Source organism: Camarhynchus parvulus, chromosome 2 (genome assembly GCF_901933205.1).
Source record: "Camarhynchus parvulus chromosome 2, STF_HiC, whole genome shotgun sequence".
Lineage (NCBI taxonomy): Eukaryota > Metazoa > Chordata > Aves > Passeriformes > Thraupidae > Camarhynchus > Camarhynchus parvulus.
Window position 1 is genome coordinate 82,692,013 of NC_044572.1, and position 26,013 is coordinate 82,718,025.

At 36.8% G+C, this 26,013-nt stretch overlaps 1 protein-coding gene across 1 annotated transcript in view; it reads right to left on the minus strand.

Moving 5' to 3' along the window:
- DDC (dopa decarboxylase) overlaps positions 1-26,013 on the minus strand; it is a 52,182-nt gene continuing 26,169 nt past the window's right edge. The window contains exons 7-14 of the mRNA XM_030971653.1: positions 24,304-24,370; positions 22,119-22,213; positions 20,246-20,313; positions 14,953-15,029; positions 11,202-11,221; positions 10,357-10,455; positions 3,723-3,824; positions 1-216 (exon numbers count right to left, since the gene is read on the minus strand). Coding sequence (XP_030827513.1) covers positions 1-216; positions 3,723-3,824; positions 10,357-10,455; positions 11,202-11,221; positions 14,953-15,029; positions 20,246-20,313; positions 22,119-22,213; positions 24,304-24,370 — 744 coding nt within the window. The remainder of the gene's footprint in view (positions 217-3,722; positions 3,825-10,356; positions 10,456-11,201; positions 11,222-14,952; positions 15,030-20,245; positions 20,314-22,118; positions 22,214-24,303; positions 24,371-26,013) is intronic.

Consider the following 26,013-nt stretch of genomic DNA (forward strand, 5'->3'; position numbering starts at 1 on the left):
TTACTGCTGGTGGTGGTTTTGCTCCCATGTTTTCAGAAGATCAGTTGCCAGCTGTGAGATGTGCTGCCAGGCAAACTTGATGTGGGTGGATTCCACTGTGCGGGAACAAATAGCAAAGCGTAGCACAAACTTCTCTCGCAGGTGGCACGGGACCAGATGGATCTTCTTGGCATCATTTATGCTTTTTAGAAGTGCCTCATTTAGTTCATTTGAGCCCTGAAATCATTGTAATTCAATGGATATGGCAATGAATTTCAGAAACAATTCATGAAAGTATAAATCCCACCAAGCAGCCAAGCTCAAGTAGCACCAGTAACAAGCAGTCACCTTCTCATCTCAGTGCTTTGCCATCAAAGGATCACAAAAAGAAGATGATGTAAGAGAGAAGTTTTGGGCCACAAAGAGATTTAGGGATTACTTTCAGTTTAGAAGCAGTGCTCACACTGGGGCATTTGTGATAGCTGACTGCTTTTTTGTGACCTAAGGTTGTGAGCTATGTTAAAAGCATTCATTATTGTATCTGTGTTATTACATTCTTCTTGGATCTAATCAAACAAACATGGGAGGAAGTTTTGCAGTGAGCTATACTAACTTTCCTCACTTAAGCATAGCTGCTGTGAGAGATTCTTTTAAATATGAAATCTCACCCTTAATTAAAAAAATTAATATATCCCTGGTGTAATTAGGTTTCATATGATCAGTGGAAACCCTAAAAAAGTATTTGCCTCAAGTTCTGTAGGAGTTACCCACCACAGAATCCATCAAATGAAGTACCTTAGGTACTGTGCAACCTTTACTCTTTCTATTACACCGATGGCAATACACAATTGCAAGAGATTCTGGGAGCATCTGCATTTTTACTGCAGTGCCCCCTTACTGGCCACTGACTGTGAAAAAAGAATTGCAAATGGGCAATCCCTCTGTTCAGCAGCAGTTGCATTATTGTGGCAGCATTGGTCTTCTTGAAAACATCCTGACTAGAAAACACCTTCTCTGAAATCCAATTGTGATTTTTCTGCTTAGCCTTTTCCATATAAAGCCAAAGCACAAGATAGACAGTTTCCTACTGGCAGCAAGCGTAAATGTATCATTCTCACATTTTTAGATCATATTAAGAATTAAGAGTTGAACCCAAGTCAAAACTTTGTTCTGTCTTAGCACAAGTTATGATGAATTTGGTGTGAAGTCCTAAAATTCATGGCTTAGCCTTACTCTTCTAGGAGATATTGATGTGACTGAAATGCTTCTAACTAAGAAAATGGACCAACTTTGGTGTTTTGTAAGTCCCCACCTATTACAGGTCAGTCACTGCTGACAATGATGTCCTGCTTTCTTATCAAAGGCAATGCATTATTAAAATGACAGTCCTTGCCTTTAATATCAAATGCACAGCACTGACTTTCAGGCAATACAAGCACTTACATGATGTTAAGTTGGCAGGAGTGAAGGGAGGAAGGAGAAAGATTCATTTATCTTTCTTCTGTTCTACTCTCACAGCTCCACCTTAGGGCTGCTGTGACACTCAGGTGTCATGTCAAATTGAAGTTGGTACTGACTAATCCTCTCCCAGAGCTTTGAGAAGGCAGCTTTGATTGAGTCTGTGAGCTTCAAGAAGACAGCATTCTCACCCCCTTGGAGAAATTACTAGCTTGACTTGTATTCATCTGCAGTCATGACAAGGAGGCCTAAAACTAACCCTTTGGCATGACATATTTGATGAAATAATTATAATATGAAAGTCATAGGTAATTAGTCCATTTGCTCAACAGTGTGAAAGGCAAAAAATTAAAAGTTACAGCTAAGCAAAAAAAAAAAAAATTAAAAGGGCTCTCAAGAACAAAGGAAGTAAGAGAAAAAAAAATCATACTTTTACAGTGGTACAGTATTATATAGTTCAAATCCCGTGACCCTTAATCCTGCTGTGACTACATAAAAGTTACAAATATCCTGCTTCTAAGATGTATGAATTATATGAATTATATGATTTTCTGAATTATAAAAATGACAGAAAGATTTTTGAAGGAGTGATATAAACAGCAAATAAAGCTGTTAAAATAGCTATAAAACCCTCCTAATTTGAAATCCTGCTAGGTTATTTTTTCTTTTTTTGTATAGGGTAGGCAAGAAATAAATACACTGCTCTTTTAACACTGGTTTTCAGTGGAATCAGGCCTTTATTCTACAACTTGTCCAAAGGTTTCTTTGCTAAAGGTCCATTATTTACCTCCTATTGTAAAATTCTCTTTCCCTTTAGATGTGATTTCTTCCTCTGAATCATGAGGGACAGGAGAACAGATGTAGATGAGCTACTGGTCTGATCAAAAGTGACAATTCCTGTGTTGCTATGCTCTATTTCACCAGATTTGTTTCTTTGAAGTAAATGTAGAGCGCTGACTAACAGCTGTGTCTGGATCTGCAAAACTAGTGTTTGCTTGTTCCATGTGAGAGAGCAGACTGCAACCAACATTTTGTTATTGAGCAATAAAAGCCACAGAATCTATCCCTCAACATCTTTAAAAAGTTCTTGTTAGGAGAGAGATTATATTCATGTTTCCATTGACTGAAAAAACTACATTCTGTAATCTGTCTGATCCCTTAAACACAGGGTCTTTTAAAATTTTATTTTAAACATTATAAATTCAAACAAAACCATTTTCCTATTCCAGGTGAACTCACCATTATTTTATTATTTACTTGTTAGTTTCTTCAAACATTTGCATCAAACTCAGGTAACTGGGGCAACTGAATGACTGAGAAAAGAATTTGTTAAAACAAACTACCCAGAAGGAGAAAAGATGTGCTTGGAAGCCTTCAGAAAAGCTAAAAAGCTCATTTAGGTATCATGTTAACTAGAAAACACTAGTGCTGTTGATGTTTTTGCTTGGTGGTCAGATTCAGTGTTACAATCCAGTCCTCTGCAGAGGCTTTAGCTGCAAGCTCCTCTAGAAAATTAGTTCTTTACCTAAACTGGGACACTGATCCCCTTTTAATGGCTGATTGAAACAAATGAGCTCTCCCAACTACTGCAGCTTTTATTTTCTAAGTACAGAATGAATTTTCTAGTTTCCATTGGGCTAGGTCTCCACATCAACGAACTTGGCACTTTGAGAGATTTTGGGGAATAAAAGGCCAAACAGGGCAAAAGGATCATGTTCAGCAAAAAAAAAAGCAGACCAGGAAGGCTGGCCTCCCATGTAATCTGTTCTTAAACACATCTTACTTCAATTTTCCCAGTTTCACCATCAAATTTTATAGATGAAAAAACAATCTTTAAAGAAAACAATTTAAAAAAGTATTTAGTGCTTTGATTTTTATCTTAGTATTTTAATAAAATTGAATATTAAATATATACACATAAGAAATTAACTTGACAAGAAACAAGTAATACACACCATATTCAGAAGTCTAGGGAAATATACTGAAACAGTCATCTTTATCAAAGCTCCTTACACATAGAATGTAAGTCATTTTATATGACTAGTTTAAACATTTGTTTGCCTTGACTGTATGTTTCCATACCTTAACATGCTTAAATTTCTCATTGGCTTTTGATGCAATTTTAACAAAATTGTCTAAAGCGTTTTTCTTTCATCTGCTTTGTTCTAAACAAACTCTCTTTACTTTCCTTAAAAAATAATCAACTCCAAAGACTGTATTCAGCTGCAGGTTCTGGTGTTGCTGTAAACCATGAGAGAAGAAATGGGAGATTTTAGCTGCCTTACCTTCAGCCGGAAGCAGACCAGTCCCAAAACAACCTCGGCACAGATCTCGAACCTTTCATCCTGAAGGACTAAGTGTTCAAACTGATGCGACAGCCTAATGTGCTGAGAAGAGAGAGTATCTGCATTGAATACATTTGATTCACCAAGAGAAAAGGTGTGCTGAAGTATTTTCCATTCCTTTGCTCTGTTCCTTCTGCTGCTGTGTGATAATATTCACATATTCCCATCTGTTTGTGTTAACTTCCATCCCGTTTATGACTCCCAGAGACCATATGGAGCCATCGCTGTATTAGGATCTCAGTCTGTCTTAGGCAGTGCTGGTCTACTTCTTGAGACACTTCAGCACAATTTGATATGATACCACATTAAGAGTAAATAATTTTAATAATTCTTCTTTAGGTTTTATACCACTGTTAGTTTTGGCTGGGAATGGCTAAAGAATCCAGAAGTCATTAGAGGGAAAGGGGGAAGTGCACAGATATACAGGGGGAAAATTGTCACAATTTCAGTGAAAATTGAGCTGGAAAGATACGCTTTTTAGAATAGCTCACTTAATATGAGAAATCTGTAAAGAAAGGGAGAACTTGCTCACTATTCTGACCTGGGTGCTCAGGTTCAGTTGAAAAAAAGTTGATGGCAGTATAATCAAGAAAATGGACAGCAAATCTCAGCAAACCTGTTGAGAAGTTACTGAAGCAAAAAAGGATGACACTGGGCACAAAGCTAGAGCAATTATTTTGAAGCAGATGAAACCAAAATTCAAATAAATAGGAAAAAAACCAACAGACATATTAAAAACCAGCTGGGAAGTCTTATCATTAGTCAGTGATACTTGCATACTCATACCATGTTTTTCTTTGCTTTCTTTCAAAGAGAAAATTACTTTAAAAGTACTTTCAAAGAACCAACACATATCCTCATCAGATACCTGCAATATCCTCTCCAGTCCCCCTCCTACTGGCTATATCATTAGCTTAGTGTTCACTATTCTAGAAAAAGCCAAAAAATACAACCAAACTACCAACCAAAAAAGGTAAGGCAACAACAGAAACCAGCCATTTTAATTATAGTTTGTCTTCATGCAATAGCCAGTCTATACCAAAAATTATCTGAAACACCTAAAAGTCATGTTTAAAGATTTTTTAGCTTTTATATATTTAGGGTTGCAAATAATTTTACAAAAATAAACAATTAAGCCCATGCTTTTGCACTTTGACTTTTTGTAAGTTCAAGGATGACTATTAAACAAAAATGAAACATATTACTTTGGGTCAAGGTTAAGTGTGGAATGTATCATCTCACAGTAACTTCTTCCAAAAGCACAAGGCAAAACAGAAACTACAGAAAAGGGGAAAAAAAGAAAAAAAGTCAACACATTTTGCAATCTTAATCATAGCTTTCTGGTGTTTTTTTATTTCTTGAAATAGAAAAACACAGTTTAGATCAAATAAAAATATTTCTTCAAAGCCTTCATATTTGGCTTACTAGTACCCTATGTAACCAGCCAGTTGTTACCACTTCTGCTCTGCTGTTTGTTACCCCCATTTATCATCTCCCTCTAAAATTAGCCTGAAAGCTCTTTGAGTCAGGAATGAGACCAATAAATCCTCAATCCTTTCCAAGGCATTTGAATGTTCTGCTAATATGCAGAACGTGAATTTACTGCTGTGAAATCCAACCAGGACTATCTGCATACATGCAGATACTTGTATGCATAATAAGTGCATGAAAAGCATATGTGAAATAGGCACAGGAGTTGTAATGGTCTTTTACTGTATCCTCCTATCCTCATCTTCTATAGCTTTAACAAAACATGTCTTTTAACACGACTCCACAGAATTCTGCACTGCATGTACCATGTCTTGGAAAACAAAGCCATAAAACAAATCATGTCCAATGAGATAAGAATTTCAGAACTGTCCAGTTGTCACTAGCTGAATTTCATCAAAATTTATCTGGGTAAGAATTGAATACAGCAAACATTTAAGATCTGGCTTGGTGTGAGAAGTTTGTACTAGAAAACTCCAGACCCAAGCTGTGCGTTTTATAGCAGGTACTTATGTCCACTTCATGAACAAAATAATTTTTCAGGAATTTGAAAAAAATTAAAGGAAGGGAAAATAGAAAATTTTTAAGTAAGTCACAAACCAAAATTCTGGAAGTATTTTGCATTCATGTCTGGATGCAAATACTTTTATTCACAGCAAGTCTTAACAAACAGCAATAATTGGTAAAGACACTGGGGGGCACCAAGCGTTTTAGATTTTACTGAACTGAAATAGGAGAAAGAGGGGATTTAACTGGAGTTTCATGTGTATAGCTTTGCATAAGTGCAGTTACCCAAGGCCCTGCACCTTTGAACCGTGAGCTGTTATCCTGAATTGCTCTTACAGAGATTGCTGCAGCAGTAAAGTTAAATATTATTAAGCCTGGAAGTTAAATATTATTAAGCCTGGAAGTTCAAGTTCTGTGGAACTGCAGGGCATTCAGGTGTCACACGTGCCTCTCTAAGTCCAAAAGCAGTACCCACGCTCTGGATGTGAGCATAGCAATAATTCACAGGAGGACACGTGTGGCTTTAGTGCTTCAGCTTTTCAAAGCCAGCAGATACACTGTGAAAATAAAACTGCAGGCACTGAAACTCAGAATAGGAAAGAAAGAGAAGTAAAAGACTGGCAGGCTGTTCTCAGTTTTCTGCTGAATGTGTACATACCAAGCCTGACCTATGGATATTTTAATCCTCCAAGTGCTTTTGATTTTGACATCTGTGTCAAGCTGTGTCCCTAGCACCATTACCTTGAAGTTGGCGTTCAAATATTATTTAACTTTTCAAAATTATTTTATTAGAGCTGTTATTTGATTTAACAAAAGTGTGGACATAAGCAAACCAACTCCTATACGGTTTCTAGAACTACCATTTGAGCAATCTCTCCATTAGGTGCGTTCTCAGAGTGGAATCACATGGACTGTGTTAGTGTCCTGAAGTACCTTGGTATATAGGAACAGAATGACAGCCCCAGTCTTTGCAGTGTAATTTAGCTTGAAAAAAAGAGGCTTGTTATGTATCACTATTATCTCAGGTATGTAACCTTTGCTCTTCTCCAGAAGAGTGAGAAAGGAAACAAGGGATATAATTAATTTGGTTATTCTGGATTAAGGGAAGTGTCTTACATAATCAGTAATAGGAGCAGTAAACTTGTGAGGCACTAAGATGTGGTCCCTATTTAAAAAAAATCTGTATTTTCCTATGTATGTCTGTGAGTAAATAACTATAATTATGAATATAAATATAAATTTAAATTTAAATGCTTCTGCATTGAAGTGTTCAGGCTGAATTTTAATTTTTGAGCAATGCCTTCAAGAGCTAAAATAGCTTTTGATTGCAGGGAGCTTCTCTGAAGCATCGGAGAATCTCTGCAGTATGTTTATCTGCATATACTACTGTGTATATGCAGATAAACATACTGCCCTAGGCTTGATCACTTCATACTTTTTCTCCTATAAATTTCACTTCTTTGCCTGCCTTAGCCTGCATCCCACTACACTAAAGGGAAATGCTGTCACGAGAGTCTTTTTAACAGTCTTTTTAACTGTGCCACTGTCCAGTTCAAATACTATCACTATTATTGCTGTTCTTTACAGTTCCAGTTTCTTGGACTCTACTGTTAATTTTTAATGGCATTCATTATCCTCAGTACACTGATTACTTCTAGTCTTAAGGAGGATTCCCTTGAGAGGACTTAAACCAACAAAGGAATAATAAAGAGATGGTCAAGCAGTTTGCAAATGAGCCATTTGCAAATGGGCCGTTAGGATTTCACATTTATACAGACTCTGAGTGGTTGGCATCAGTCCAGAAGACTGTTGTTGTTGAGTTTGCCCTCTTTTTACATCTCCTCTGTGGCTTTAGGACTTAACTCCAAAATTTGTATTTGTCTCTCCCCACATCCTTCAAAGATTACTATCCTCCCCTTTACCACTGCTTTAAAACCTGTACTTTGCAATAGATTAATATGACATGCTGTGTGTGAAAAGAGTGCATAACGGGAATGTTTGGAAAACAAAAAAAGTTACTGAATCTAAATCCAAGTCACACATTCTCATCTCCTGGGAATATTTTACTTCCTAAATGCCCTCCTCAAGCAAGTGCCAAGTTGCAGTGGTTATCCAGTCATTTTGATGTAGACCTTAAGGCTGCAAACACAACAAACATATATTCCTTAAAATATACTAATAAAAGGGGGGTAAAAATAATTTTTGTGACAGTTTACATCAAGAAAAAAAGTTTTTGAAGAGATAGTTACAGACATCTTTGGTCTCCCACACAGAAACTTGGTACCACACAACAAATAGTGTGGGTTCTTAAGGATCTACAGTGTTTTTCCCCCTCTGTATCATCTCAGAGGCTCATCACTCTTGAAAATCTCAAATCTCTTTGTAAGTAGCAGGCTGCACAAACGAAGCCTATAAACACTGCACAGATCTTCCTAGAATTTTCCATGACTTAGAAGCAAACCTAGGCACCTCCTTTCCCAGATTCTGGCCCAAGGAGCAGCTTCAAACCTCCACTCTTCTGCCCGACTCTGTTACCCTTTCCTCAGGGCAACTCCTTAATAACACAAGAGACAGAGAGAGCACTTCTTCCTGCTTCCCCAGCCCTCTGGAGTTCTCTGCAATACCTGCCTCTGTCACTGTCCCTAGGTCTCTTCTCTTGCCGCCTATGTCTACTCTATCACCCACTCAAATGCATCTCCAAATCATCAGATGCAGCTTCAGAAATAATTCTGGCATGTACAGGGCTACCCTTAAAACCCAGCTAAAAGTCCCAAGTACACAGGAGACAGTACCAGCCTGGGAGCAGGAACTGCCTGTGACCGCCTTGGCCAGCAGTGGGAATATAAAAGCTGTTATTTGAAAGTTGCTACAGCATTTTTAAAAGAAAACAGCTTCTCAAGGCATGAGCAATGTTAAAATTCAGCTAACAAGTGAAGCTAGATTCCAAATTATTTTTCATTTGGAAACTTGTCTATAGGTTTGAAAATTTAAACCAATGTCAGGCTGGTTTAGATACTTCATTACTACTCTACCAAAATAAAAGTCATCACAATCTACCTGGAGCTCATAATAATTTCTGAGAAGATGGGAAAAAGTACAAGATAAGAAACACATTTTTAATTTTTATTTTCCAGCTAGTGATATAATTTTATCAAAATATCTGAAAACTCACAAGAGATACCTTCAATTCTGCTATGGAACAAATGAAATGCAATTATTTTTTGAAATTAAAGTTCAACAGAGGCTTGCTGGAGATATAAATTAGGTTTATTTTAAGATGCTTTGGAACCCACTGCACCAGCATTCATTAGGAGTGGGTAAGGAGGTAAGAGGAGAAATTAATTTAATGGTTCCAATTTCAAGATGTATACAGTGAGAAAAATTCTTCACCTAATTATCCCTCTTTCTTTTCATAAGTTATTTTTATATCTGTACTGAAGAAAAATTTAGTCCTCAGAAATATAAACCAAACACACTCATTTCAACAAGCCCTTGGAAATCTTAGCTGTCTGAACCACCTTTACAAATGAGGAAACATACAAGGGTTTTATTTTGGAGTCAATATTTTTACGAAAAGATTCATTTGCTTACCCTTCCTGAACTCAATTGTCACAGAAAATATCAATGCTTGGTCCTCAGCTATGATTCTATGAAGACAAGCAGCTTTTGGCAGGACAGGCAGGAAGATATGTGGGAAACAGGGAAAGAGGGAATTTTTTGAATGTAAATACTGACCTGTGGAAATCAGCCTGACAAAAGGCCATGCAACTGATATGAGTCTTCCAAAGCTTTTCTTAGGAATTCTTCTGTTTAGTACCAAAACTGAAAGGAATGTGTGTCTGCAAGGAATTTGGTATGCTAGGCTAGGGCCTTAGCTAATGGATATTTTTGTAAATATTTAGAGCCAAGTCATGGATCTTCCCTCACTAGAGGTTTCCCTGAACTTCATAAAGATGGAAAGGTATGCTTGAATTTGACTATACTGCTACAGAGGAAGTATATATATATAATTTAGATGGGCGCCACATGTGTTTTTCAGTGATTAAAAAACCCTCCTTTTTTCATAAAGAATAAACTTAGTACTTATAACAGTATCAACAGACTGTAAATTTTACGCATTCTTTTTTTAACAAAAATATATTTTAGACAGGAAAAAAAGCAACAGCAGAGGTAGACATGCCAAATAAGTCACTGTATTCCTTAATCATAATCTAAACATCCTATCAATGCATGCATATTAATAAAATAAAGAAGTAATTAATATCCATGTGTAAAACCATCTATGTGCTCTGGTTTAATTTGAGAGGGAACTGTGGTACCATACTGTAGAAGGTCCAGATTCTGAGATGTTTTTTTCCTAAAGATGAGCACAAAATGAATGGCACCTTTGCTCCGGCCATGATACGAAATGGTGACCTTACATGGGGCAAATGAGCAGCACCCTTGTTGAGCTGAGCTGCCCCAAACTGTTTCCTGTGCTTTCTGATATGTACAGAAATCATGGAGAGCAGCCAGGCAGCCAGCTCACTTTCCCTTGCCATCCCACCAGAGAGTACCAAACAAGGAAATTCCCAGTCACCTTGCGGATGTGCTCCTGCAGCCCCTTGACCCCGTACATCCTCAGCACGAACCAGAGCTTCAGGGAGCGGAACCTCCTGCCCAGGGGGATTTGCCAGTGCTGCAACCCGGAGAGAAAGAAGAGCCCGTGTCAGAGGCCACCACTGCAGTGACACAGCACAAAGTATGCTCTGCCATGGTTTTGAAGTGGCCCACATTGCCACATCCTATGGGCAGGTGCTGGAGGTGGATCAAATAATAGAAGAAATATCTATTCCTGGTTTATTAATCCCTGTTTATTAATGCCATTTAATACTCAAAATTTTCAAATTAAAATTGGCAAAGGACGTTGGAGTCAGAATGGAAGGGTCATGAGGCAAACCAATTTTCTTTGTGCATCCTGAATTCTCCTCAAAGGCTTTAGAAAAACAAGTATCTGAGAAACTCATGTACATTGGCTCGTTCAAAGTTGTGGGGCTAGCATCTACAAAGACAGGCACGTTTTCCACTTCAAAACAACAGCGTTTCCATGGTAAAAGATTAAAATAGAGATGCTTTTAATTTTTTTAAAATTGTGTTATTCACTATGTCAAAGAAAAAAACCACCAAACCCACAACTTTAGAAAATTTATTTGTACTGCCTAAATCTAAAGATATTGCACATGCAAGACAATTTCTGCCTTTAAACATTTTTTTTCAAAAAACAGAAAAAAAACCAAATTTCTATTTGTTAAGAAATTTAGCAAGCTGCATCCTTCTTGTAAAGAAACATAAAGTTTGGAAGTTTATGGTAGTAATGGAAAATAAAGCCCTAAAAATACCAGTACAGACAAGTAATAGTATTAATTACATTGATACTGTACTTACCCGATAATCTGTTACAAGACCTGGAAATTAAAAAAAAAAACATTCACATTGCATCATCATCACAAAGACTTCAATCATTCTAATGTTACTGAAAAAGCTGCATCTTAGCTATCCATTATATCTGCTGCAAACTTCTGCATCATCAGTGTCAACAGGAGCACTAAGTATCTAGCTGGGTACTTGGCAGCATGTTAAATGAAGGTGCTTGCAATAACCTTTGTTCTTTAGCTAGTCAAAATATGCCACTAACAAACAGTTTACAGAAGAAACACTATTTTCCTTTCTGTTATACTGCAGATACTATGGAGATGATAGATCAAATATTATGTTTATTTTCTTCCTATAGGGAAAACAAGCAGTAGATAAAATAACTATTATTAATTTTTGTTTAAACAGTTTGCAGAATCCCCAGGCTCACTTCATAACTCATTCTCTGCTGTGAAATGTCTTTGGCTTTACCCTAGTGAACTGGTAACACTCTAAAATAATCCGCCTTTTTTACTCATGTATATAGTTGTTGCTAATTCTTCAAGATATCTAGTAAGTGCCTGGAAAAACTGACTCAGAATTTGACTTGTTCCTGTTTGGAGAATACTATTCTGCAATTTTTTAAGGTTTTTCTTTTGATGGAGTGAAAGCCCCTTACACAGATGGACTAAGCCACAAAGCAGTCCAGGAAGGCAAGCAGAGGGCATTATCAGCTGTCCTTTATGTAAGCACACAGTGTCAGGATTCACCTGCCTTTTCTTTGAATCAAGGAATTCAACTGATTTCACAGTAAAGTAAACTTGAACACAGTCAGTCACTTGCCGGAAGCCAGTAACAGAAATTAAACTGATGTAATATTTAAAGCACTTCTCTAGGAAGCATCTGCTTAGCTTATTCTGCTTTATTTCTCTGCATTGGAGTATAAGATTCATAGGAGAGTATGTACTTGGATTCCTTGGGAAAATGCTAAGTGTTCCTGGAATTGTTAAAATGTTAACTGGAAGGTTGAACTATAGCTTCTGAATTTGACCAGTATATGCCATTTACATAATTTTCAGCCTTTATATTTTCTAGGGGAAAAAAACAAAAAAACTTTTTTCTGTGTTACAAGCTCTCTTGCCAGTGTTCTCTCACTTGCAGCCAAAACACAGGAAAAAACATGGTCCTTCTTTCCCTGTAACAGAAGGTTCAATTACGTTCTTTAACCTGTCACTATGTTGGTTTCCAGGTGGTGAAAAAACCCAAATCCACAAAACAACCAACAATCATTAACCTGTTTCTGGTCTTCTGGGAATAAATGCGGTTGTCTCTGCTCGATAACAAGGAAAATTGATAACATTGACATTCTTCTGCATTGTAGCAGCCATTTCTGTTTGATAGCTGCAAGACTGGTAGCAAAGAGAGTAAAGCAACTGGTGACAGATAAATAATCCTACGCTCCTGTAAGGGGCTATGTCTAATGATCCACAACAACGCCTTTCACAAGCTGTGAAGCAGAATGTAATCAATGATTAGTGCTTGATTCCTTGATTACAAGCCTTAGTCTTACATCTGTATTTAACCAGGAGGAATTGCATTGTGGGAGCGTATGTGGTGTTCACAACAGAGTATAAAGCTGCGCTCTTCTAACACTGCCATGAGGATTTGACCTATATCCTGGGTTGCCAGGCAAGATACTATAATCTTTCTGGTGTGGTGATGCAAATCACATAAAATTATAATTAATGACAAAATAAAGACTCTCCCCTTGGGGACACATATAATTGCCATATGGTTAATAAGAGCAATTGCTCACGGATAGAGATATTTTTCCGCTCATTTAAATTCTTGAGTGAGAGATTAGTGAATACAGAAATACCACTTCATTTACTTAGTAAACCAGGATAGGAATTCTCAGACCTGAGAATACTGAGAATTCAAGACCCTCCATTTGGCAAGTTGTATTTTCAGGAGTGCTGACATCCCATAAATCACACAGGGGTCAATGGGGACTGCAGCACCTTTGTGTAGCAAATTTGACTGTGTTTATTGAAGGAGTAAGTGTGGGTTGGAAGTTTGCATTTGAAAAGTGTTGTCCAACTCCTTAGAAAATTGATATCACATGGGAATGGAGCATAGAAAAAAAATGGTATTCCTAGACTGCTAGTAATTGGCTAAACTCCTTGAAATCAGTATGTTAGATCACATAACACACTATCCCACTTCTGAAGGCAAGATGAAGGCTAAAAAACTCTTTCTCCAACTGGGTGACAAAGTTTTTAGGTCAACTAGGTGGCTTACTGAAACTACCCGTTTTTAAGAAAGGTTTGGTTTTCTTCAGGTGTTATTTAACCCAGGTAAGACCAAAAGTTCTTGTATCAGCACTATCAGTTGTCCCAAGAACATATTTTCATTTTAGTTAAGACTGGAATTTTTTCACCTGAATATAAATATTTTTAATGTGTATGTTAAGTAAAAGCTAGTGCCTTAAGTGTATTTGGTGTAACTTGTATATTTCATTAGAAAAGGCAAAAAAAAGTATATATTTTTTTCTTAATAATTTGAGCCTTTAGAGAGTGAACATCAGCTCCAGAATTACTGCATGTTCCTGTTTATTGCACTGTTCTATGTCTGCATTCCTTGGAAATGGAGGAAAGGAATAAAATGCAAGTTTAATGCCAGTTCAGGATTAAGGCACATGAATCCATTTTTCCTAGGGCTTTTTAGTGAATAGTGGAGTTCTGGATGGTATTAATTTAAATGTCAATGAGTTCATAGCCATAACAGGATACACTTTTGAACACAGATCAGCACCAGCAATTCCAGGAAAAGGATGAGGTTGAGTATATGGTAAGACCTTCTACAGATGATTCACTCTCTTCAGAAAGTTATGAGGGAACTTCCACCACATGTTGACTCTGCACTGCTGTGACTCTCTTCACAATTATTCAGTTAATAACCAGATGTGTAAAAATGGGCTTCAGGAGGGCAAATACTGCTCTGCGGTTGCTAGGTATGTGCAAGGACCAGCACTAATCCATTAAGGAGCTTTGTACAGAGCCTGAGATTTTTAAGTTCTTTGTGAGCATTTTGCAAAGAGCTTTCATGAGCATTTTGTACCAAACAGATAGTCTGCTCTTACTGCCTTTCCCTACAGCCAGTGTAAGAGCATGAGTGCTACAGCATAATGTCCCAGAAAGCTATCACTCAAAAGTAGAGCACAGACAGCAAACACAGTTCACCCCTTCTTTGTAGTTTCTGGGAGTGTTTTTTTCCTCACATGTGTTTCTGAAAAATTTGAATCAAGAGCTTGCATGAATAACTAAGAAAAAAAGTCACAGACCTTAGAAACTCTAAAACCAAATCAGATCCTGAAATCATTCTGGAGAAAGATGTGTTGGGAAAGACAGGTTAGGGGACTTGTTACACAACACCCAATAATACGTTTATCTGACAGCCAAAAGATAATCAGAATTTTCTCAACACTCCTGCAATCAATCAGTGGTAAGTCTGCAACTGGGGAAATCCCAATACAAAAGTAGTAATGCATAATGCTTTATGAAATTACTTTCCTTGTACTGCTTTTAACTAACTAAAAATCTCACTAGACATGTATTTGCACTTTAATGAGCTTAGCTCCCTAGAGTGCTCAGAAAATGGAAACAGCCTCCTAAACAACTTGGGTAGTTTAAGAATTGCTGTTTTCATCTTAAGTCCTTTTTCCCCCCATTCCATATCAGAGTGCAAACAAAATAATAATAATCTCATTTAATTATAAAATTACCAGACTCCTGATGGTGATGCTGCAGGTAAAGAGGTTCTAATTTAAAGGCACCTGTTAAATCTGATCTTTTTTTCACCCTGTATAAAAAAAGAAAGAAATCAAATTGAGAAATTTAAGAATAAAGACTTAAGGGATTAAATTTCCACTAGAAGTGAAGTCAAATTGAATGTGTTTAAACTGGCATATTTCCTGAGCACAGCCTGTGCCATTTTCAGTGCTTTTTCACAGCCATATCAGTACTGTACTTACAAGCAGTTAAGTGTAAGGCTCAGCAGGAACGGGCAGCATGACTGCACGACTGCATATTTAAAAACAGACAAGAAACAGACATAGAGGATCTTTTTATGGTGATAGACACTCACACCAGAATGTGAGACTAGCTGAAGCAATGTTAATGTTTGCAGTCAACAGAAGTTGTCTTGAAATTACTGCAGTACAAAGCTGCGTGGGAAGATCTGTTGCTTCCTAAACATCGCGCAGAGCTGTGCTGAGGCTTTGGGGGTGCTGGCCACTCTCTCTCCAGGCTGCTGTGGAATCAGCAAGAGCAGCCACTGGAAGGGACAAGCCCCCAGTTCTGACTCTGGCTCCCCTCTTGTACCACCCTGCCATTAGTTGGGTCCTCTACACAATTCCTGACAGACATGCTACAGCACACTGTTACACCGAGAAGTGTAACTTACTGCTGCCAGCTAGGGGTGGTGTGACTGGACTGAGGTTCAAAAGCCAGTGTGTCCCTTTTAGAGAGAATAAAAGGTGTTTTGCCAGCAATTAACAACAAGATTTTTCTGGTTCATGGTTTATGCCGAGTAAGACTGACTCACCTCCACAAATGTTGGGGTTTATAGAGGCAGAAGAAGAAACCATAAATCAAAAAGGGAAAGACTGCTATATCATTATATTTTGCCTATAAATATATTACAAAGTAAGCAAAAATTATATCAACATAGGGATAGTCTAAAAGACAAAAGTCCAAACATTTTTTCTATGTTTTAATGGTTTAATGTAGATTGTAAATTTCTAAGTAAATATCTAATTTCCAATATTTTAGTGTGTATGTATAAATGCACAGGCCACTACATACTCCCACTCTCATTCACATCTAGACTGTGGTCATAAACCTTCTTATTCAAACAAACAAAAAGCCTTCATCTCTCTAATGGTCAGGGAAGTACCAAGGTCAACAGCTAAGTATTTGCCTTCAGGTATGGGAAGTGCATGGCTGAAAATAAGTAAACTTATGCATATGAAAAATAGTGACAGATTTTCAGATAAAATAAAAACTATGAACCTAATTTTGCTAAAAAATGTCCTGTGGACAAAAGGAAGAAAACAATAATTTAAAACAGGTTTAATTAGGATCAATATTTTTAACAGATTTTAGGTTGTTCTACTGTAGTTTATTTGAAGTGTTTGATTATTTTGATATATTTGTGTTTCAGTAGCTCATTCTCCATGCAGCTAATCCTGGTTACAAGCAATGTCTTAAGATGTTTTGTGAGCGCTTCATTTCTTCTCCTGTAAGATGCTGTATTAAACAATGGGAAGGGTAACTATTCTGTAGCAACATCTACCTTAGAACACACAAAAATGACATGGAAGTTTCTGTAGGCAGGGAATGCAGCAAGGGTGCTGCTGCATTGTGCAAGCAGGTCCACACCTCAGGCAAGTCCTAAGGACGTGCAGACCAGAGTGCTCAGTGCTCAAGGTCTCTGCCATAATGGTGGGCCCCCACCTTGGAGCCAAACCCAGTGTGTTGAGTGAGGCAGCCCCTGAGAAGTCTGATGCTGCCATTCAGATGGAACTGGTAAGGAAGGAGGTGTCAGAACAGCTGGTAGCTTGCAATGGATACCCAGATACTTCTCCTGGAGAAAAGGCTGGTACCTGCACAAGGTGTGCACAGGTGGATGACCTGTTGTCAGATGGCTGCATTACAAGACACAGATAACAGGCTGTGTGGTAGTGGAGGGACTTAAACAGAAGTAGATAGGCGGCTCCAGAACCATACACCTCCAAGGGGGATGCACTGAGCTTGAGACACCTTGGACCCTGGTGATCAAAAAAAAGCAGGGCTCCAACCAACCTCCACCCTCCAACATTCAGAGCAAAATCAGGTATGACTCTTTAGAGGTTTTAGATGTCTGTGAGCAAGGCAACAAGGAGAGCCTATATCAGGAGCCATGTGGTGGTTACTGTAAAAAGACAAGTTGAGTGACTGTATTGGGTGGCTCTCTGTTAAAGGGGCTCTGAGGCAGAGCCTGAAAGATGTTCATTGACTACCTGTCAAGAGGAAAATCACAGGGCTAGATGATCTCCAGAAATCCCTTCCAACCCTAATGAATCTGTGATCCTGTGAATATGTATTTCACAAATTATGCTGGTAAACTAGAATTTTTTTAAGGCTGAGGTTATGCTAATAGACCAAGACCTAGCCTAAGTATCACAAATTCACATATTAAGTATTCATAATACAAAATGCACAACAAAACTCCTGGTGAAATAAGTAATGAAAATCTGTGAGAAGTGACTTACTTGAATTGCACATCTGCAGCTTTTAACTGTCTCACTCTATTTTGTGCATTTAAAATGAGAAATACAAAGGTGACCTCATATAATGAACCAGCAGGAAAATTTCACTTCAGTTTGTGTTCAAGTAGATTGTTCAAGTATGTTCAACTGGAATTGGGAAGTGAAATACAATTTAATTTCCAGCATTCTTCAAGACCAGGCTGGGTGGGGCTTTGAGCAGCTTGGGCTAGTGGAAGGTGTCCCTGCCCATGACAGTGGGGTTGGAAGTAGATGATCTTTAAGTTCCCTTTCAACCCAAACTATTCTGTGTTCTATGATCTACAGATAAGTATTTCCTGTAAGCACCTTCTTCCAGTTACAGAAACACCCTTCCCAATCAAAAGTTAACACTTAAACCCTGAAAACAGTAATAAAAATACCAAGACTTTGCAAGATTATTATTTTCACTCTCTCTGAATGAAGACACTTAGTCCTATTTTATAGTATTCCAGAGCATCATTTAAACAAGTCAGGCAAAACTGACTGTAGCTTCAAGACAAGTCTCTAGAGGACTCTGATATTTGAATATAGAAAATATACCCTTCTTGGACTGGCTTTATTAAATTCTTATTTATAGGAAATTGACTGCTCTTTTCTGTACATCAGGAAGTCTGAGAATATTTTACAAAAGGCTTATAATTAAATTGTCTCCAAATCTGAAACTACATCAGTGCCACATATTGCAATGAGTAGTTAGATAATTACATTACAGATCTAATGGGTAGATTATTTTAATCAACTTGCAGAGAAAAGAAATGCAAGTGTTTATTGGGGAAAGTGCTGAGGAGTCTGAGTTGTTGTGAAGTCTGCCCATCAATGGATGGGCAGATTACTTTGGTTCTGAAATGGTGTTCAGAGTTTACTGAACTCCTCTTTCCATACTGCCATAGTATGGTACTTAATACTTTTCATGGATCCTAAGAGAATGTATTCTTCACAGTTACTTTTTCTTATCATCCTTCATCCTTTATTATTACTTTTCACCTTCTCAGGGAGTGCTACAGTTGGTAAGGCAGGTGAATTTTGGATGTGGGTCTTAGAATTAGCTGGACAATGGACTTGGCTTCAAGTCAAAGAGCTTAAGTGTATATTTATTCTGTGTTAAGTGAATAACCCCTATACATAAATGCCTAGCTGACTTGAAGCCCGAGTGGCTATAGTTGTGAAACTTTGAGTAAGGAGATGATGCAAGGTCTCTTCAGAGTCCTTTTACTGCAATCTTCCCACCTATGAAAACAAGTATTTTATGCAATGGCTTATCTAAAAATAAAAACTAAAAAACCCCACAAGAAACAAAATGCAGAAAAAATATTTTCCTAAGTCCAAAGTCTAAGCCTTACTAGGAATAACCTAAAGCCACCTGAGATGGGAACTCACAGTGTGATTGTATATAACTTGTTTTACTTGAAAGCCAGATAAAATGCCTTTAACATAGTTCCACAGGGTTTTCAGGGAAAGCAGAATTAATGAGCAACTAAGTTGTTAGGTACTAGACTGTGGTTCCTCATTGTTCTACATACATTAAAGAAAATGATAGTGTATTGTCTAATTTGCAAGTGGCTATGTTTCTAACAATGTCTTTGAGTGATGAGAAAAAGATGGGAGGAAGTAGCAAAGGAGTTTGTTTCAGTATCTTCCCACTTCCCAACATACAGAGACACAGCACGTTATGGGGTGCTGCCACTACTGATGAATTAGGGTCAAAACGTAAGCCATCTACCCTAAGGAAAAGAAAAAAACCCCAATGTGTGGGAAGATTCAAAATGCCTACATCAACTGAAATATTAAAGTAAAAACCAAAATATATTACCTGAAAAGTCAACTTTGCCAGGGAAATTAAAAGAGACGAAGGTTAGCCAAAAGCAACTGAGTGATCACTGTCTTACATTTATTCCTCTTTTAAATAAGGTGACCTATTTCTGGATGATGTTTGGAGTCTTCTTTTTTTCTCTTTTGCAAATTTTGTTCTATTACAACTGAAATTAATGTTTTCATTTATTTTGATAAATAATCTGCATTTGTTGAATAGCTGCTTTGCTAACAAGTATCATTAATTGTGACGCTGATAATCATTTTGTTTGGGACAAAATTGGATCATCTACGGAATGTTTTTAACAAACCCATGCTATTATTACTGCCATGATACTTTGCTTTGTTTGAAAGTATGTCTATGGGTTTCTATTTCAGCATCATTTAATATCAAAATATCTGGGCTGTCATCTGGGAAAACTGAAAGTCAGTACAAAATTGCATAAATAGGCCTTTTTGAAATCAGCCGCTTTTCATCAGCCAAATCTTCAACATTTTTAGAACGGCTTTTAAAAGAATCAAACCAAAAGAAATGTTATTGAAAAGAAAAGCAAGAAGGAAAAATAAACCCTGTTTAGCATGCTGTTCATTGCACTGATATGCTTAAAATAAGGTTTTTTATTTATGTTTTAAACAGTCCCAAAATGGAGTAAGTATAAATCTTCAGACTTTTGACTTTTGGGGACTTCTCTCTCTTTTTGGAACATAATACAGAGTTCAGGTCTCTTTCAGAACTTTGTGTTTTTGAAATTTGGATTAGATGAAAGTCTGAATTCTGTAAATAATTTATAAGATTTAAAGCTATGCAGTTCTCCTCATTTCAGTCGAAAAATATAAAGAAATGTCTACTCCTAGAAAGGAAGACTAATAAAAACTCATTTTTGTTTCTTGTAATGTTTCCTTTTACTGAAATACTTACCACATTGCAGAGCAGTCAAAATTCACTAGGAGCCATTTGTGAGGATTAAAGTTAAATGAGTCTGCAAACTGAGAATGGATAAATAAAAACAGAATTACAAAAGAGAAAAGATGTTCTAATGATATGACTTTGTCAAATTGTCTGTATAACTATACATCAATTCCCGAATCAGGTCTTTATAACGTTCATATTGATGTCACCTTATTTAGTAACTGTTGGAGTTAAATCTTGATTTATTTTGGGAGTGGAATTCACGTTAGGTATGGAGTTAGGCTAGTGGTATTATCAACATTTTGAGCATTTGTTTACAATTATACTTTCTTGCTACATATGTTATGGAAAAGTGTATATCTTATTGTGATCTTAAATAAATAAATACATTTGCATACTCAGAAACATTCACTGGGGTTCATATCACATTTTCCAATAACAAATCCCTATGCTTTCTACTTCCAAGAATATGAAATTAATACACATAAAATTCATATATAGCAAGAAACTATATATGTAATTCAGAATCTGCACATCATATTCCTTCAAAAAATTACAACTGACTAGGAAATTGGTTTTTTTTCCTTTTGACAGGGTCTTTTCTTTCACTAGAAATTATTGTTTCATCTAAATCAAAAGAAAAACCACCAAAAAGTAAGCACTTGCAATAAATACATATTTATACACCATGTGCCAGGCCTGGTTTACTTGACATGTTTAGGTGGGGCATCAGAAGAAACCCAGGTGGGTAAAGATTTCGGAAAGGTTTTATCCATGTTTTCTGTTTTAAGAAAGGCAGAAGTCACCGGCCTTAAAAAGCTGGGGATGGGGACCTGGCAGCACCAAGGTCTGACTATTCCATATTGCAGTTTTCCGTTCTCATTTGCTTCTCATACCCTTCCCTATCACCTGTAAACAATTAACAAATGCTCTAATAAGAGAAGATGATCTGCCTGTCTCTCTGTCCATCTATCTATCCATCTATCTAGCTATCACCCTGTACTATGTAAAGTAAGAAACCTATTCATGGTTGTCAAATATTTACTCTTATGACAAATGCTGGCCCAGACAAGGGATGCTGTTTCATTTCCTTCAGGAACCAATAACAATAATTTAAAAAATATTCCTGCACAGGAAATTACAACAAGCTTCATTTGCTGATAAAAAAGAGACAAAAAGAAATGCTTCATTTGTGAGGGGGTTTTCCCTCCTTTTCTTCATTACTCACTGCCTATCAGTGCTGTGTTTAACTTCTGGCTTTACCAAACAGTAATATTTTCTCCACTGGCATGGAAGACAAGGACTTATCTGACTGAGGGGAGCAGCAGGAAATTGAAGTACTCTTATCTAAGCAACTGAATGCCAAGTAGCTCAGCAAGGCAGCGGAAAAGGAACAGCAGTGCTGTTAGGGGAATATTTCATTTAGGTCTCTTGGTTATTAAACCCTGTCTGTTTGAGATACAGCCACTGGCTCTATACTATATGAATTTCAGGATGTAAAAAGAAAACCAGACATAATGAGCTCATTAATTTGTCAAAATATTTTTTTCCTCATTTTTTGTGTAATGTAGGATGTTACAAGTATGTCTTTAGCGATATTTGGGGAAAAGTTCCTCTTTTTTTATTTGTTGATTCAGTATTACTTGTTATTCTGAATGACAAACTTCTTATAGAGGGGTACTCACATAGTCTCAGTACAAACCATTAAAAATTTACAAATTTAAGTAATGTAATCAAATGTACAGGGATTTGTAATACAAACTGAGGTGCAGCGTACTCAGAGATTCTGGAAGAGCCATTAATCTTGGCTGCATAAAAAACATATAAATTCTATAAAAGAGCAAGGCTTCAGCAGGCTGCTAGAGAAAAAACACTCATTCACCTCCACTCCATTTAAAAGATGCCTGAATTCGGGGCAGATGAAAGCACTTCCCGCATAGGCTGCATCAATATGCATCCAGATATTTTCCTTATTACCTAAAAAAATAATTGAAGGAAATAAATTAAACAGCTGATTAAAAAGCCCAATTATTTTGCATGAAACCAGCTGCCTGAGAGATTTCTCTTTGATGTTATTATTTTCCCCATTTAAAATTAAATTAAGAGATTAAATGTTTCCACCATCTGTGTTTTCATTAATATATAAATTGTATATATAACGTATTATTTTTCCTTCCCAGTTCTACTGGAAAAAAGTTATAGAATCATAGAATATCCCATATTGGAAAGGACCCATAAAGATCATCATCTCTAGGTTTATCTTATTAAAATTAAGCGACATAAATTGTTTTGTGGTTTTAATTTAAGAACCATTATAAAATACACTTTCAAAAAATGTATATAGAGATTTAGCTATCACTTCTATGCTAATAAAACTGCTTTAGCAGGAGGAGATAGAATATTAGCTGTGCTCCCCTCTTTTAACTCATGATTCACAAACACATTTCTAAACAGTATTTTGTACATATTGATAAATGTGCATGCACATGCTTTTGAACTATGTGCAGCAAACTACTCATTTCAAGGATGGAGCCACTTATGCAAAAGCAAGCACTGAAATGCTGAAAAAGTGCTACTTTTGATTAGTCACTGAATGGTTTCTGCAGAAATATTTTGGCATATGAGCAGCTCATGTATACTCAAATTAAGTATTCACAGTCTACTAGAGAACACTTTTTAACGCACTCAGTAACAATTATGGTCTATCAGTTAAAGGCTGAAGCCCAATTACACTGGCCACCAAATAATTCTGATGGTTATTTCCACATACAGAGGTAAATTCACTGAGATCTGCAGTTGGGCACCAAGTTCATGCTGAAATTTGCATTCTTGTGAACTAAATTTTCTTTTTGCATGAATGTCTGGGAAAGTCGATAAAATATTATTCACAACATCCACAACTTAGGTTTATTTTAAAGCATGTTGAAAGTTTAACTGATTATCTATTTTTAAATACACCTGGATTGAGACACTGCCTGCATATCACAGGACTGCTGCTCATGTATGCTAAGGATGAGATTAAGCAGAAGAGTTAGCATGAGATTTCTGACTTCACTGGTATGCCATCCTTCTGCTGGGCTCTGCTACACAAGCAGGGAATCACTGAAGTGAAACACATGATTATTGCTACACCTGAACATATTGGTGTCACTATTTTAGTAGGTCTTTAGGAATAACACAAACAGCAAAATAATCTGTAGCTGCTAAGCAAACTACTAGGAACCTGTTTAAAAAGAAGGACTGGGAGAAACCGAGTCACTGGGGCTTGTGCTGAAAGGCAGCAAACCTCACAGAGCAAATGACCACCACACAAGTCCCTGAATAAGTTAACAGGACATCAAATCAAGCTGTGTTTCTATGAAGTTGCTTCCAGTGGCTTACAGCTATGGATTTCCAATTCTCCTTTGAAGAGATATGGTGTGCTTTGGTACCATTTTCACCAGCCAGCAAACATGGGATTTGACCAAGCCCTGCTACAGATCAAAGCTTGAAACAACAAACCATAACACAGAAAGAAATATTTATGAAGAGTCCATGACTTGATCACTGTACTACACACACTGGAATTTGTCCTATTTTCTTGGAAGAGGAAGGAAATTGGGAAGGGGAGAGCAAGGATTAAGAATAGATGGGGACTTCTGGTGCATATTTTCCTACCTTTTATAGTTATTAGAACCAGGCAGAAACAAAACACTTGGTGCAGAGCAGAATTAAGAGTTCAGCTTTCCCTCATATTCAGCATTGTTCTAGATGCCCTTGCAGGGCAGAAGGGTTTGAAGAAGTATGTTACAAACTGAGGCCCTTACAGTAATTCTTAACTGACAGTATTCCAAAATATGTCCCCCCTAGCAAAGAAACCCTTAAGGCAATGCCCTCTAACTCTTTTAACAGCTTGAGAATGCACACCTACTGCTTCACCTAATATTAGAAATAAAACTGTAACTGAGGGTCTCATCTATAAGTAGCTTTATTGTATTTGGACACTGACACTGCATAATGTCCTGGAAATGATTCAGCATGGCTTAAACTGGTATGTGAAATTTTAGAAAGAAGCAGCAAAGACTTACAAATAGGACCCAGTTCTAATACTTTGTCAAAGGAGCAGCAAGGGGTGGTTCCAAGTGTTGCACAGAACTGCAGAGCCAAAAAAAAAAAAAAAGGGTTACAGCATAGAAAATTTCCAAAGGAGAAAAACAGTCTGCAAAGGCAACAATAAACAAAAATAATAGACATTACAGAACAAAAAAAATTATGTTAGTCGTTAGTGGAACCTAAGTAGTCCCTTAGTGGAACTTTTAAGACTGCGGGTGGGTTTTTTTCAAAGCTCCTATAACAGTCCATTGAAGCAGATGCATAAAATAAAATGTTTACATAAAATTGAGTGATAAGTACTGTAATATAGGCACAGTGTTGTGCTAATGCTATATTTTATGTATTTTCTGTAAGTTCCACATGCTTATTGTGTGGCTCAATACTACCTTAACATACGCAAATCCCATCAAAATGATTTGCAGTTAATGGTACATAAGCAAGTTCTGAACTTGAGCAATTTAAAGGTGCTGGAATTATTGTTGACAGAATAGATTGACAAATGTTGCTGTCTTGATCAGAGCCACAGCTCTGCAAGAGAGATTTGTAACCAGTTTATGCTCAAGAGATCTGCAACCTGGAACCTGTTCACTAGCAGCATATGTTCACTACTTGGCTTGCAAGACTTTTTCACAGAGAAACTTCTTCTCCCAGATTCATCCAAAAACACTAGAACAGTTTTTCCTTCGTTCTGTTAATGTCTCATTTAATGTATCTTTCTGTGTGACTAGTGGGCCAAAGGCAGAGGCAACATAAATGCTGAAGTTTCACAGTAGAAAGAGAATATAACTAGATGAAAATGAGCTATTGTAATTTATTGGGAATATGCAGGTAGAATTTTAATCAAAAACCCCCAACTACCAAGGGCATATAAACTGACATTATTTTTCATTGCTACACTTATGTTTTAAACACCCTGTCTTATTTCTGAAAGCACTAATAAAGGCTGAATATGGTTTTTGTCGTTTACTAGATTTTTTACATAATAAAAGACACTTTACAGTTTAAGTATACAAATAAAGTATACTGTGGTATAGTTAGAGTATTGAAATAAAAAAGAGTTAGATAATTTATCCAAGGTCACACATAAACTACAGTACAGCTAGGACATGATTATAAAAATGCCAAACACAGAATTATGCTTTTTTATTTTAGTATTTCTGGTTACCTTTTCTGCCAAGTACACTGTCAAGCAACATATTTTGTTCCTACAGTTTTTCCCTATATATCTGGAACTGTGTGTATGTGTCCCATAGCAAATTCATGATGAGACCAACAAGAAGAGAAAGGAAAACCTAAATTATACTTGTCCATTCAGTGGACTTTTCAAGAAATAAACATTCTGTCCCAGAAAAACTTGAAAAAAGTAATTATTAAAATAAAAAAGGGACAATTCAATATTTTTTCTATACTAAGCTACTAAGAACCGGAGTTTGGAACAAATACAGTTGAGAAGCAATTGTATGTATATAGTTAGTAAAATCATAAGCTAACATATTTTTCCTTCAAGATAATCTCATCTTTATCTATACTGGGCCCTATTCCTGAGACACAGAAGAATAGAAAGCTGAAGTGCCTTGAGGCACATTTAAGAATTCTCTGGAAGACTAATCACCCACTGATAGAGGCTGCTTTGAAAAGATTGCAGGGTATTTTTTTAAATAGCAGGAAAAAATTTGGTCTCAATT